At 36.0% G+C, this 15,942-nt stretch overlaps 2 protein-coding genes and 1 long non-coding RNA gene across 4 annotated transcripts in view; 1 reads left to right on the top strand and 2 right to left on the bottom strand.

Moving 5' to 3' along the window:
* Window positions 1-978: 978 nt before the first annotated feature.
* Window positions 979-11,768, top strand: LOC113059412 (uncharacterized). Of its 2 annotated transcripts, XR_003278089.1 has the most exons (4): window positions 979-1,502; window positions 2,902-2,980; window positions 6,677-6,822; window positions 11,631-11,768. It is a non-coding gene; the product is annotated as an uncharacterized LOC113059412 (long non-coding RNA). The 2 variants fall into 2 exon arrangements; XR_003278088.1 differs by lacking the exon at window positions 979-1,502 and having other exon boundaries at window positions 2,805-2,980.
* On the bottom strand, window positions 5,263-14,069 carry LOC113059410 (transmembrane protease serine 6-like). Its single transcript, XM_026227884.1, has 10 exons — window positions 13,015-14,069; window positions 11,547-12,045; window positions 9,061-9,156; window positions 8,862-8,981; window positions 8,605-8,779; window positions 8,352-8,530; window positions 7,388-7,483; window positions 7,168-7,310; window positions 6,650-6,805; window positions 5,263-5,909 (listed from the first exon to the last, which is right to left on the bottom strand). Exons 1-10 carry the CDS (start codon window positions 13,057-13,059, stop codon window positions 5,856-5,858), a joined length of 1,563 nt encoding a protein of 520 aa, XP_026083669.1. The 5' UTR covers window positions 13,060-14,069; the 3' UTR covers window positions 5,263-5,855.
* Window positions 14,070-14,382: 313 nt separating this feature from the next.
* Window positions 14,383-15,942, bottom strand: part of drd2l (dopamine receptor D2 like) — a 25,025-nt gene continuing 23,465 nt past the window's right edge. The window contains exon 8 of the mRNA XM_026227885.1: window positions 14,383-15,942. This exon is cut by the window's right edge and continues 648 nt beyond it. The gene's annotated coding sequence lies outside the window, so the exon portion shown is untranslated.

Genomic DNA, 15,942 nt, shown 5'->3' with positions numbered 1-15,942 from the left:
ATTTGAGTCAGATCGCGACTTCAGAGCGGGTTCGCAAATCATTTGAGTCAGATCGCGACTTCAGAGCGGGTTTGCGAATCATTTGAGTCAGATCGCGACTTCAGAGCGGGTTTGCGAATCATTTGAGTCAGATCGCGACTTCAGAGCGGGTTCGCAAATCATTTGAGTCAGATCGCGACTTCAGAGCGGGTTCGCGAATCATTTGAGTCAGATCGCGACTTCAGAGCGGGTTCGCGAATCATTTGAGTCAGATCGCGACTTCAGAGCGGGTTCGCGAATCATTTGAGTCAGATTGCGACTTCAGAGCGGGTTTGCGAATCATTTGAGTCAGATCGCGACTTCAGAGCGGGTTCGCGAATCATTTGAGTCATCTGAATCATTTGCGTCATTTGAGTCAGATCGCGACTTCAGAGCGGGTTCGCGAATCATTTGATTCATTTGAGTCATATCGCGACTTCAGAGCGGGTTCGCGGATCATTTGATTCATTTGAGTCATATCGCGACTTCAGAGCGGGTTCGCGGATCATTTGATTCATTTGAGTCATATCGCGACTTCAGAGCGGGTTCGCGGATCATTTGAGTCAGATGGCGACTTCAGAGCGGGTTCGTGAATCATTTGAGTGGCGGCTCTAGACAAATTTTACTAGGGGGGCCAAGGAGGGTCCAGTGTTTAACCAGAGGGGCGCATTAAAAATGACAACATATTTTATTTAAATGTAATGCAAATAAATACAAAAAGTAATTCTTGAAAAAATCTACACAGTAATTTTACACAATCTAAACATGTTAATAAAAACAAATTACTATTAGTACTCTTATAAAATTCAATCAGGCAATCATACATTTCACAATTTAATATTAATATATGAATGTCAAGAATTCAGAAGTGTATATATTTATAATGCTTACACTACACTACACAGAAATAATATACAATTAAATTATGCTTATTTTAAATGTATTGTGCAGGCTAAAAATATAATAAGCTTTAAATAATCTTTCAGTGCGCAAAACCATGATAATATGAAACGCTTCAAAACTGAGCTCACAAAGTGATTTTAAGCATTCATAGTCACAAGCGAGTCTTTTAAAAACAACAACAAACATAAAATACAAATACACAAAGTAAAAGTAATTTTATGCATATAATATTGGAGAGAGTTTAACCATGCATCCTGCTGTAAATGGACGAGGTGAGCGCTATTTTAATTTTAATTAGTTCCGCTTTTGGCGCTCCCTAGGCCTCCGTGTAGATCCGCCACTGCCAACAAAGGTAAGCCATCGACCAGATTGATTCACTGATTCACTTCGGGAGGCCTTTATTCACCCCCTGGAGCCATTTGAGGCACTTTTTATGATGGATGGATGCACTTTTTTGTTCTTTTGGACTGTTAAAAAAAACATCCATTGATCGCCATCATAAAGCTTGGATGTTTTTAAATATAACTCCGATTGGATATGTCTGAATGAAGAAAGTCATATACACCTGGGATGCTTCGAGGGTGAGTTAATCATGGGGTCATTTTGGGGTGAACTGTCCCTTTAACACAGACGAGACCGGACAAACTGAACACACAGCAACTTAAACAAGGATAATTAACTCACAAACCTGGACAGAACGACAAAATTAACACAACGAAGGGAAACGGTGCCATGAAGCCGGATTAGCTCATGTGGAGGAAATTAAATTATTACCTGACATGTTATTATTTTATAATTATTTGCTTTGCTTTCGTTACTCTTCTACAGAATGCTTCATCATCAGTATGCTTGAGTTTCTGATGAGCTGATGGATAACAGGAAGTCTGTTTAATGTGTGTTTACAGGAAGTGTGCGACAGGAAATGTTGTTTTAGACACTTTTTAAGCATCCTAGCTTCTTCTGTTTACTTTCATCGTCAAACCATGTGTTTTTTTTTACAATAGATTTACAATGTTACAAAAGTGCAATTTTAAGTGAACTATTTATTCATTTGATATAATTTATTTCATCACCCATATATAAATAAAAGTTTACTTTTAATTGAGCTACTTATTAAAAGATAAGCATTTACATATTGAAAATATGCATGCATTTTGAAATAGATTTTTCTTTTAGGTTTAAATTGTATTAATTTATTTAAATAATATTATTATTTAAGGAAAACAAGACAAAAAAAATAAAATAATTTTTGTTGCATTCAAGGAAGTCGGAACAAGTGTCAGAATGTCCCAAAAAAACTAAAAATAAAAAAATGCACTAGGTTGACAAACATTTATTACAAAATACATCATTAGATGAATTGTACCATTACATTTCACATGACAAGAGCATGTCATTATTAAAAGCTTTAAAGAATGCTGAAGTATTATAGATATATGATACGATACAGCACACAGATCAGCTCCAGTTTAATGAAATCCCAAAATATTTGTTTTTAAAAAAAGTGTTTAAAGGTAATTGTTCTGGTAATCAGAGGAATGCATCAATGAAAGGTAGTTTACATAAACACATAAAATGAAATTCACCAGGATATTCAAACAGATGAAGACAAGAACAACACATGATTTGAGATTTTTAACATTCTCTTCTTTTCTGCTTGACCAAAAACACAGTAAAAATTTTGATATATTATTAGAATCTAAAACAGCTGTTTTCTGTGTGAATCTGTGTTAAAGTGTAATTTATTTCTGTGATGCTCCGCTGTATTTTCAGCATCCAGTCTTCAGTGTCACATGATCTTCAGAAATCATGAAAATGTGATGATTTACTGCTCAAGAAACATTTCTGATTATTAGCAATGTTGAACACATAATATTTTTGTGGAACCTGTTATACACTATTAAAATAAATAATATTTTATTAATCAAAGTCGCATTAAATTAATCAAAAGTGACAGTAAAGACATTTATAATGTTACAGAAGGAGTGAAGACAGGTGAAGAGCGCCACCGTGTGGACATTTGAAGAACTACAAAAACAAGACAAAACACTTACAGCAGGTCAGTGCTGGATAGTTTCATTCATGGACATGTATGTGATTTAATAATGTTTTTATTTGGGTATAACATTTTCTGAACATCATGTCTTTAGACTAGCTTCACGATAAATATTGCTGTTTATGTCTGTGTGTCGTTATATCAGTGTATAGAAATTTACAAGATTTAATCTCATTCTTCCTTGCTTTAATTTAGGGGAAAATAGTGCCGTGTTTGAATTTTTACATTGCCTTGAACATTTTAAATCTGCTTTAAAGAGACGTGCACATAAGTGGTGGAAACTCAAAAAAATAAAGAAAATGTAAATGGATAAATATTAGCTTTGAATTTTTAAGTGCATTATAAAATGTACTGTATTTTGTATTTAATACTCATTTTAAATTATAATAGTATTACACTTAATTTTTTATTTTGCTTATTTTATTGTAAAAAAAATAAACAAAAAATAGTGCAATGATACTATAATTACAATCTTTTAAAATTTTGGTTGCATTTTTTACTTTAGTATAAAAATAACAGTATTTTTTAATTAATACTCATTTTAAATATAATAGTATCACACTTTATTTTTTTATTTTGCTTATCTTATTTTTAAAAATGAAAGCAATAGTGCAATAATACTATAATTACAATAATTAATAATTTAGTTTTTTAATTTTTAGTTGCTCGTTTATAGCCAACAAACTTCTGTCAGATGTGGTGATTTGAGTTCAACTTTAACTTTCTGTTGTGTGCTTGTTTCCGCTTTAGTGAATAATCACTAAAGCGCGAACACAACAGAGGATGTTTTGGAAAAAGTTTGGTCACTTACATTGTTTGTCTATACAGTGGAAGTCAATGGGAACCCAGTCTGTTAAGTTACTAGCATTCTTCAAAATATCTTCTCTTGTGTAAATAATGACAGGATTGATATTTTTGGGTGCACTATCCCTTTAAGAGAACGCTTCTAAAATGCTATGAGCTGATTCTGATTTGAAGCAATTCAATTACATTTCACTCACTATCAGTTAAAAGGCAGAATTGTTAAATAAAAAACACAACGTTTTATAATTTTTTTAATTATGTGTCAGAAAATATAAGGTGCAAAAAGTCAAATATTGCCACATAGAGAGTTGTGAGATATAAATTCAGACTTAGGAGGTATAAATCAGAACAGCGAGATAGAAATTCAGAATTGTGAGATAAATTCATAATTGCAAGAAATAAATCATAATTTCGAGAAATACATCAAAATCGCAAGAAATAAATCATTATTGAGAGACATAAATCATAATTGTGATATAAATTCAGAATTGCGATATATAAATCAATTGCGATATAAATCAGAATTGGGAGATTTAAATCAGAATTGTGATATAAATTCCAAACTGCGAGATATAAATCAGAATTGCGATATAAATTCAGAATTGCGAGATATAAATCAGAATTGTGATATAAATTCACAACTGCGAGATATCAATTAGAATTGCGATATAAATTCACAACTGCGAGATATAAATCAGAATTGTGATATAAATTCACAACTGCGAGATATAAATCATAATTGCGATATAAATTCACAACTGTGAGATATAAATCAGAATTGTGACATAAATTCACAACTGTGAGATATAAATCAGAATTGCGATATAAATTCAGAATTGCGAGATAAATCAGAATTGTGATATAAATTCACAACTGCGAGATATAAATCAGAATTGCGATATAAATTCACAACTGTGAGATATAAATCAGAATTGTGACATAAATTCACAACTGTGAGATATAAATCAGAATTGCGATATAAATTCAGAATTGCGAGATAAATCAGAATTGCGATATAAATTCACAACTGCGAGATATAAATCAGAATTGCGATATAAATTCCGAACTGCGAGATATAAATCAGAATTGTGATATAAATTTATAATTGTGATATATGAATCATAATTGTAATATAAATCAGAATTGTGAGATATAAATCAGAATTGCAATAAAATTTCAGAATTGCGATATAAATCTGAATTGTTATATAAATTCAGAATTGCAAAATATATAAATCAAAATTGCGATATAAATTCATTATTTTGATATAAATCAAAATTGTGATATAAATTCAGAATTGCGGTATATAAATCATAATCGTGATATAAATGAGAATTGAGATATAAATTGAGAATTGCGAGATAAATCAGAATTGCGATATAAATTAAGAATTGCGAGATAAATCAGAATTGCGATATAAATTAAGAATTGCGAGATAAAATTCTAAATTGGGAGATATAAACTGAAACTGAAATATAAATCAGAATTGTGAAAAAGTCAGAATTTTGAGTTAAATGAGGAAAAAGTTTAAATTGTGAGATTAAAAATCCACAGTAAAACTGGTCTTCCATTCATAACCCTTCAGTCAATCACAGACAGATATTCAGATGGTAATCTGAACTCATCTGTGAAGGTACGGTTAAAGCTCAAAGCAGCTGTCGTCACCCTCTAAACCAGTGGCTTTATGAAGATGCTGGTGACGTTCAACAACAATCCATGATCATGAAAGTTCAGAGAGCCTAGAGTCACGTCAGCTCAGAACTATCAACAAGCCTCTGAGGGTCAATTACAAGAACTACCTAGCAACATCGGCTCATGCTAATTAATATTCATGAGCTGTCTTGATGAGTTTCCAGGCACATGATCAGATTCAGACTCAGGATCAGAGTCAGTCAGAGTGAATTCCATTCATCACTTTGATAAAGTGTACGTGACTCCAGTCGTGCTCAGATCAAATCATCAAATCAGATGCTCTGCATGTAATGATCTTTTATTGCAGACTATGTTACACATGAAATCCACTTGGAAGATTAAGGCCTTGTACATTTTGTATAATAATAATTAATGACAGTTTTCAAAAGAAATTTTTCTGTGTGGTGACCGTCGAGAAGGACTCTTCGTTTTCATCCTGAAATACAGAAATGTTCATGGATTTTGGATTTATTATACATGCATACAGACATATCGAAAGAAATATTCTGCTTTCAGATAGAAGATGAGGTCCATATAAAGAGTTCTGCACATATTTATTAAAAGTTATTATGCACTGTAAAAAATGACAAGTCAATTGAACGTGTTTTTCCATTACTTTAAGTGCCACTACCCATTTCTGAATATACAGTAGATGTGAAAGTGCTCTATTCAAACTTAAATTGCTATAATTCATGGACGCTTTAGAATACAGTTGAAAAAATATTTAAAAAAAAATGCTTAGAAAATGCACTATACCATTTTTATTTTATTTTATCTAAATAAATATTTTCAAAATATCTTTTAATCCAAAATTGCTATAAAATTAAAGCCTTGTGTCTAAATAAGTTAATTTCCAAATTTGAAGTTGATATTAAAAAAAATGTAGGTTTCTGAGAGATTTTATTTAGTAAGAGGTTAACTCGTTTAATTATTTTAAACAATTTCAAGATTAATTTTTTTATTGATATTATAATAGTATAATTGTGTGTAATATCATAATTGTAATTTATAAAAAGTGTGTGGTTTTACTTTTGAAATGGCGAGTTTATGCCATTGATGTAGATATTACTGTAGCTTGTTTTCGCAGATATGAGTTGACTGTCAGCCTGAGGATGTGGTGAATAGAGTTTAATCTGAGAGTGTAAGACTCCTTGTGATGATGTGGTGTGTATTTACACTGATGGTTTGATGAATCCACTGCAGCAGCGGAGTGATTCTGGTGTAAACACCGGGTTTATTGACTCGTCCACATCCTTCACCCCAACTCACCACACCAGCCAACCGCCAGCCCCCCGCTTCAGCCCGACACACCAGAGGACCCCCGCTGTCTCCCTGAACAGAAACGCTGAGTGAGGAACACACACACACACACACACACACACACACAGACCGAAATATCTCACAGAAAAATAACAATTCTCTCATCATTTCCCCACCTTCATGTTATTTTCCCGCCTGAGCTCCCGAATCTCATTTATGTCAAATATAGCAGGTCAAGACGCATCAGATTTCACATCACATCATCAAACATGCTGCGATGGGTCTCGGTGACCCTGTATCTGAATCGAATGCAGCTGATAATGGGCTTTCAGAAGCGGGGGGATTGTCTTTTTGGTTTGGAGCAACACGAGAATGAGTAAATGATGACAGATGATCATTTTTGAGCAAACTGTTGCTTTAATGGATGTGAGTACCTGACAGGAGTCGACTCCTCCCTCCATAATGCCGGCGCAAAGCATTCTGGGAGTGAGCTGGGAGCCGTACACGTAGGGTTGAGAGCAGACGGCTTGATCGATGACCTGAACGAAAGCCTGTCTCAGGTGTGAGGACACAGAGCCTGTGAGAGAATCCAAGCACCTGATTGGATGAACGCTGTGTGTGCAGTGTCTGTAGTGTTCAGGAGCACAGTCTCACCTCCTTCCCGTGTGTAACCCCAGCCCGTCACCCAGCAGGACGAACCAGGAGGAAACGACTCTCTCAGACGGGGCAAACACACGGGTCTCACGCCGTCTAAACAACACTCAACACCGTAAGAAACCTCCTGCCTAGTCTAGCATTTAAGAGCCTATTCCTGATATTTAATAAGGAGAATGTAGTCTAGTACTTGATTTTATCCATCAAGAATGGATTGGATGGCGAAACACATTTTGTATTTTGATTAACAAAAATATTGTTTTGAAAAATGAGCATAATAAGGGCTGTTCATACAGCACACATCTTTTGAGCTTGACAGACGGATGTGTGACTACTGAACTTATGTCTTATGTCTTTCGAAGCAAATACAGTCGGTTTAGATGGAGTATATTTCCATCATGTATTTAAAGAACAGATTACCTAAAAATGAATGTTAGCTGAAAATGCGTTCACCCTCTGAGATTGTTTCTTCGTCAGATCTTCGTCGGAGGAATGTAGCATTGCATCACTTGCTCTGAAGTGAATGGGTGCCGTCAGAATGAGAGTCCAAACAGCTGATAAGGACATCACAACACTTCCTCCAGTGAAAAAGTGCATCATCTGCTGTTGTCTCTCGCATATTAGTTTAGATCTGTTTAAACGCTGCTTGATCTGTGCAGATTTCTCTCCTGATTCAGACCAGAACACTGTTTCACTGGAGGAAGTGTTATTCTGGATTATAGACTCTATGTGTTTGAGTTAAAATCATCTTAATGCTGGATGTGTTTCAGGTTTTGTCTTCTCCAGATGTTCACTGATGGACTGGAGTGCTGTGGATTATTGGGATGTTTTTATCAGACTCTCATTCTGACGGCACCCATTCACTGCAGGCAGAGCAAGTGATGCAATGCAAGATTCCTCCAAATCTGATGAAGAAACAAGCACTTCTCATTTCTGCCTGATTAGTGTAACTCAGTAAACTCACCTCGCGTCTCCATCTCTGTGTGTGTGCGCAGCAGACACAGGTCGTAGTCGTTGTTGTCCTGTGAGAATCCCGTGTGCTGGTGTATCTGTAGTATGAGGTAACGTTTGCCCTGAGATGCATCTGAGATGCTGACGGTATCAACCAGCACGACCCAGTCTGACTCCAGCTTCATGCCATATCTGATAAAGACACGGACACAGAGATGAGCGGCGTGAGAATGCCTCACACTCACCGTCTGTCGTCTCTTACTCACTGCATGAAGCAGTGGGCGGCAGTGATGACCCAGCGAGGGCTGGCGATGGCTCCTCCACACACGTGTCTGCCCCGCCATTGTAAACTGGTCTGCCAACCCCACTGACCCTTCACAGCCTCCTTACCACCAACAATACGTGTCCCTCGAGACCCAGCATTCACTGCCACGGAGCAATCTGAGCGACAAAGACCAAGTAAATCGAGTTCACTCGGAGAAGAAGAGAGCATACATCTTAAAATCAAGTGTACACGATATACCCGAGGGAATGCTGATGGTGTCATTAGCTGGATATTTGACCGAATAGAAGGGCGAGGGTGAGAGGGTGCAGTTCTGGGGGTCAATGTCTCGCTCTTTGTTCGGGAAGCTCACAAACTTCACTAAAGAGGAAAAGCAGTGTGTTATCCGTCTGTCTCCACTGGTTTATGAGTGCACTGGTGTTACTGAGGGAGTGTGTACCTGTGACAGCGATGCAGACGGTGAGGATGATGAAGATGGGGACGAGGGTCGTGATAAACATCAGACGTGACGAACAGAGTCTGATCCCGGAGACATCTGCGAGGAAAAACACAAGAGTCTGGGAATTATAACATGAACAATCAATCATCTGTCTATCTATCTGTCCTTCTGTCCATTCATCTGTTTATCTATCCATCCGTCTTTTTATCTATCTGTCCTTCTGTCCATTCTTCTATTTATCTATCCATCCGTCTTTTATCTGTCTGTCCTTCTGTCCATTCTTCTATTTATCTATCCATCCGTCTTTTTATCTATCTGTCCTTCTGTCCATTCATCTATTTATCTATCCATCCGTCTTTATATCTATCTGTCCTTCTGTCCATTCATCTGTTTATCTATCCATCCGTCTTTTTATCTATCTGTCCTTCTGTCCATTCATCTATTTATCTACCCATCCGTCTTTTTATCTATCTGTCCATCTATTTATCTATCCATCCATCTTTTATCTATCTGTCCGTCCATCTATTTATCTATCCATCTGTCTTTTATCGGTCTCTCCATGCATCTGTCCATCTGTTCATCTATCCATCCGTCCTTTTATCTATCTGGTCATGCATCTGTCCATCTATTTATCTATCCATCCATCTTTTTATCTATCTGTCCTTCTGTCCATTCATCTATTTATCTATCCATCCGTCTTTTTATCTATCTGTCCTTCTGTCCATTCATCTATTTATCTATCCATCCGTCTTTTTATCTATCTGTCCTTCTGTCCATTCTTCTATTTATCTATCCATCCGTCTTTTTATCTATCTGTCCTTCTGTCCATTCATCTGTTTATCTATCCATCCGTCTTTTTATCTATCTGTCCTTCTGTCCATTCATCTATTTATCTATCCATCCGTCTTTTTATCTATCTGTCCTTCTGTCCATTCATCTATTTATCTATCCATCCGTCTTTTTATCTATCTGTCCTTCTGTCCATTCTTCTATTTATCTATCCATCCGTCTTTTTATCTATCTGTCCTTCTGTCCATTCATCTGTTTATCTATCCATCCGTCTTTTTATCTATCTGTCCTTCTGTCCATTCTTCTATTTATCTATCCATCCGTCTTTTTATCTATCTGTCCTTCTGTCCATTCATCTGTTTATCTATCCATCCGTCTTTTTATCTATCTGTCCATCTATTTATCTATCCACCCATCTTTTTATCTATCTGTCCTTCTGTCCATTCTTCTATTTATCTATCCATCCATCTTTTATCTATCTGTCCATCTATTTATCTATCCATCCGTCTTTTATCTATCTGTCTGTCCATCTGTCCATCTATATCTATCCATCCATCTTTTTATCTATCTGTCCATCTATTTATCTATCCATCCATCTTTTATCTATCTGTCCGTCCATCTATTTATCTATCCATCTGTCTTTTATCGGTCTCTCCATGCATCTGTCCATCTGTTCATCTATCCATCCGTCCTTTTATCTATCTGGTCATGCATCTGTCCATCTATTTATCTATCCATCCATCTTTTTATCTATCTGTCCATCTGTCTTTTATCGATCTCTCCGTGCATCTGTCCATCTGTTTATCTATCCATCCATCCTTTTATCTATCTGGTCACGCATCTGTCCATCTATTTATCTATCCATCCATCTTTTATCTATCTGTCCGTCCATCTATTTATCTATCCATCTGTCTTTTATCGGTCTCTCCATGCATCTGTCCATCTGTTCATCTATCCATCCGTCCTTTTATCTATCTGGTCATGCATCTGTCCATCTATTTATCTATCCATCCATCTTTTTATCTATCTGTCCATCTGTCTTTTATCGATCTCTCCGTGCATCTGTCCATCTGTTTATCTATCCATCCATCCTTTTATCTATCTGGTCACGCATCTGTCCATCTATTTATCTATCCATCCATCTTTTATCTATCTGTCCGTCCATCTATTTATCTATCCATCTGTCTTTTATCGGTCTCTCCATGCATCTGTCCATCTGTTCATCTATCCATCCGTCCTTTTATCTATCTGGTCATGCATCTGTCCATCTATTTATCTATCCATCCATCTTTTTATCTATCTGTCCATCTGTCTTTTATCGATCTCTCCGTGCATCTGTCCATCTGTTTATCTATCCATCCATCCTTTTATCTATCTGGTCACGCATCTGTCCATCTATTTATCTATCCATCCATCTTTTATCTATCTGTCCGTCCATCTATTTATCTATCCATCTGTCTTTTATCGGTCTCTCCATGCATCTGTCCATCTGTTCATCTATCCATCCGTCCTTTTATCTATCTGGTCATGCATCTGTCCATCTATTTATCTATCCATCCATCTTTTTATCTATCTGTCCATCTGTCTTTTATCGATCTCTCCGTGCATCTGTCCATCTGTTTATCTATCCATCCATCCTTTTATCTATCTGGTCACGCATCTGTCCATCTATTTATCTATCTATCCATCCATCTCACCCGTCTCATCAGTAGCAGGGTTTTTAGAGGCACTAATGTCTGTGTGCTGTTTGCTGATCTCTTCTTCTTTGGCTGTGGTTTTAGGGTCGCTGAGGACACAGGAGTCTCTCTCAGGAGGGTTCAACAGATGTGGCATGAGTGCTGACAGCGTGTACGGGGCCAGTTCAGAGACCCCCAGCAGCTGGACACAACCAGAGACCTGTGGATGCGCAGTCTCGTCCAGCGTCACAGGACGGACAGGAAACGGCACGGAGACACTTCCTGCTCCGTACAGAGGCTGCGCTGATGACTGAGGAGCCACGTCTGTGAGACTCTGAGAAATTGATCTTTTCGTAGCAGATCCAGGAATCAGGGTGAGGGGCGTGTCCGTCATCACTGGAGCCATGAGCAGAGGAAGAGCCGTGTTTAAGAGCAGATCTGGAGGAGAGCCATGAGGGCATGCTGGGAAGGTCTGCAGAGGCTCACGCTTGTCCTCTTCCAGACTGATGTTATAGGAACCCTAAAGGTCAAAGTTCAGTTATCAACAGGCCTGGACACTCTATAGACAGTGTTTATATATATATATAGTTTTGACCTGACACAATTATAGTAAGACTTAATTTAATTAAAACGTAAACTGTTGCTGGTGACTAAAATATAAAATGAACACTTGCACTGCATGCTTTTTTTATTTTTAAAAGATATGTGTATATATATATATATATATATATATATATATATATATATATATATATATATATATATATATATATATATATATATAGGAAAAAGTATGCAATTACTTCTCTAGTATTAAATTAACAATTTATTACATTTTGTTCTACAAAAAATATGTTCCAGTTTTACATAAGGTACTAGCAACAAAATTAAATTAATAATAATTAATTAAAATAAGTAATATTTCAGCATTCCAAACAGTACTGTAAAAATAGTGATTGTTTTCAAACAGTTTCCCTGAACACTCCTCCATCTGCCATTGGTCAGTGAAACAGATAGTCCCACCCCCAAACTCACCCGATTGGTTGAGACGATGGACCCTTACACAAATGCATTGCCACAGTTATCATCATCACAGATGTTATTTGTTACAGTTTCCCTCTTTTGGAAAGTCACAGAAACACAAAACTATTGGAGAAAATACTTTGAAGATTGACTTTTTCCCTGTCGAAGTCTATGGCTACCAGCAACTATTTGAAAGCCAACATTCTTCATTATATCTTCTTTTGTGTTCAACAGAGGACAGAAACTCGTACAGGTTTGGAAGGACACGAGGGCGAGTAAATCATAACAAAACTTTCATTTTCGGGTGAACTATCCCTTTAAGCAAGACTTGAAAAAGTATTTAATTCCACATCTCTACATGGTGAATGTGCTACAGCTGCTTTTCAGTGAATGCAAACTCACAGTGGCAGCTTCTTTAAGACGTTTTGATGCATTGTTACAAACACCCAGAGCCTATTGTCCTTACCTGAGAACAAGCCATCGTTTGTGTCTGCAGCGTCAGCTCATGCATTCAAAGACACGAGGCCATTCTTTTCTTCCGCCCCCAACAAAAGAAGACACTTGAATAACCAAAAAGTCAAAAAACCTGCGATGAGTGTCAAGAGAAGAAAAGCCGAGGTGCACCGCTCTGCATACACCATCCGATAAATCCGCCGAGATGCACGGCCTGTTTCATTGTGTTTCACCCCGTCTGCGATCTTGTCCTTCACTTCATCTATTTCAACAGCATTGCATGGGTTTGCATTGAGTCTAAAGCTTCAGCTGGAGTCTCGGGAAGTTTGTGAAGAGCAGTCGTGCTGTAACAGATAGGCTGATGAAAAATGCATGCTGATTGTTGTTAGACGGGGTCAGAGTTGATCGACTGAGAGTAAAATATACTGCGACCGACCGACGGTTCACAAAACAACACGGAGCCAGTGACTCAGCATGAGGGTTAATGACCGCTGCGGCTCAAATATCATGCATTTAGCACTGTTGGTTGATTTGCACATTTGTTGAAGACTTAAATGGTGACAGATATGAGGTGAGCTCAGATGGAAAATGTGTGCATGCGTGCAGTCTGTGGTTTGAATCCTGTTTCACCCCAAGAGGGTTTTTACCTGCCGATCACATTACAGGATTGGACCGTGAGGTGCTGGAAGTGCAATCTGTAATGGAGCAGTTAGAGCAAAAACAAGATTAAAGCAACTCAGTTAAGACCTCAGATTACACTAGCGGGCGAGGGATGGCTAACGAATAAGAAACCGGAGACTTAAAGTCCTCAGGCCGCTTTAAAAGGTTGCAGCAGTCATTTAAGTCTACATATAAGATGTTATAGTTAACTTAAACCATTATAAAGTTGCTGCTTCAAATAAATGTTAACTGAAATGAAATATAAATTTTATTTCAGGAAGTTTCCAATGCAATATTTCTAATTTTTGAAGTTATCCTAATATACTTAATATACTATACCTAATATATAATTTTTAAAAAAACTATATAGAAATATTTAAAAGAACAACGGCTGGTAAAAAAGACCAAAACAACAAAATTAATAAAACTTTAAACTACAAAACGAAAATGGGAAATAAAAAATACATTAAAATACAAAAAAAAAAAAAAAATTAATTCTAATAAAACTAATAATAAAAACTATAATAGTATCTCAATGATACTAAATTAATAGTGCAACATATCAGTGTTATTTATTTATTATTTAGACAGGGTTATTAAAGTAAACAAAAACTAAAACCATTAAAATTAAAACCTATAAAATAAAATTAAAACATTTTCATAACTTGAAATAAATGTATAAGTAATGTTTTTTTATTTTATTTTATGGTTTTAGCTTAAGTTTACTGTAATTACCCTGCTACATATACTGATAAAAAATTATGTTATTAATTTTATTAATTTTTTTTTACATCCAGAAACTAATCATAATTTAGTTTCTTGTGACCATTTTCTATCTTCTGGCTCAGTTTGAATCTAGTGAGCTCTATAAGGATCTATGGATCTATAAGTTTAAGGTTTTTAAATAACTTAACATCATCATGTCGTGTCGTAAAAGACAAAAATGTCATTGGACTCAATACTTACATCAATATTTATATCATGTTATTTACAGCATACAGTGTACAGATTCTGGGCTTCTGCGTGACGTCACGTTAGATTGCGCTTTCTCAGTGATGCAAACTGCATTTGGGGAGCATCAGTATATTTTACATCAAGATCATTACTAGCGATTCCACTGAAACATTCATGTTTAAATATTCAAAGGTGATTGAACTGGTTGGAGATTAAAAAAGAACTGAGATTATCTCCACTCACTCTGTGAACTGTAACTTTAAATTGCACACTTTATGACAGGAATAAATGGTAATTTTCGGCATGACTGACCTTCTCCGATAATGAAAACATGATTTAAAGGCAGAGCTCGTCCATAAATGATCAGTCTGTCATCATTTACTCACCCTCATGTCGTTCAAACTTGTACGACTTTCTTTCATCTGTGAAAAGCAGATGGTGATGTTTAGGAGAATGCCTGAGCTTCTGTTTTGGTACGATGAAAATGAACAGTGATTTATTTGGCCAAACTCCTAAAAGCACAAAAAACACCATTTGTTTATTATAAAAGAGTCTTATTTCTGAAGGCAAGTGCGACTTTTTATCTCACAATTCTGTGTTGTTCAAATTTAGAATTGCAAGATATAAAGTCAAAATCGCAAGTCAGAATTGAGATGAACACAGAATTGCGATATAAGGTCAGAATTGCGAGATATATTTATATTACACAGAATTGTGAGAAAAACACAGAATTGCGAGATATAAATCAGAATTGCGATATAAATCAGAATTGCGACATTTAGATTCAGAATTGCAAGACAAATGCAGAATTCCAATTTGTAAAAATCTGAATTATGAGGTAAAAATCTGAATTGCGATATAAATCAGAATTGCGAGATATATTTATATTACACAGAATTGTGAGACAAACGCCAAATTGCGAAACAAATCAGAATTGCGAGATTTAAATCAGAATTGCGATCTAAATCAGGAATGTGAGGTAAAAATCTGAATCGCGAGATATAAATCAGAATTGCGAGACAAGACATAAATCAGAATTGCAAGACAAACGCAGAATTGCGAGATATAAATCTCAATTTTGAGATTTAAATTCAGAATTGCAAGACAAACTCAGAATCGCGAGATATAAATCATAATTGCGATACAAATGGAGAATTGCAAAAATAATCCGAAATGCGAGGTAAAAATCTGAATTGAGAGACATAAATCAGAATTGCAAGACAAACACAGAATTGCGATATAAATCAGAATTGAAAGACAAACATAGGATTGCAATATAAATCAGAATTGCGAGATTTAAATTCAGAATTGCAAAGCAAACTCACAA

Source organism: Carassius auratus, chromosome 41 (genome assembly GCF_003368295.1).
Source record: "Carassius auratus strain Wakin chromosome 41, ASM336829v1, whole genome shotgun sequence".
NCBI classification, from domain to species: Eukaryota; Metazoa; Chordata; class Actinopteri; order Cypriniformes; family Cyprinidae; genus Carassius; species Carassius auratus.
Note: the sequence above shows the minus strand (reverse complement) of the source record. Positions and strands in the feature narration are given on the sequence as shown.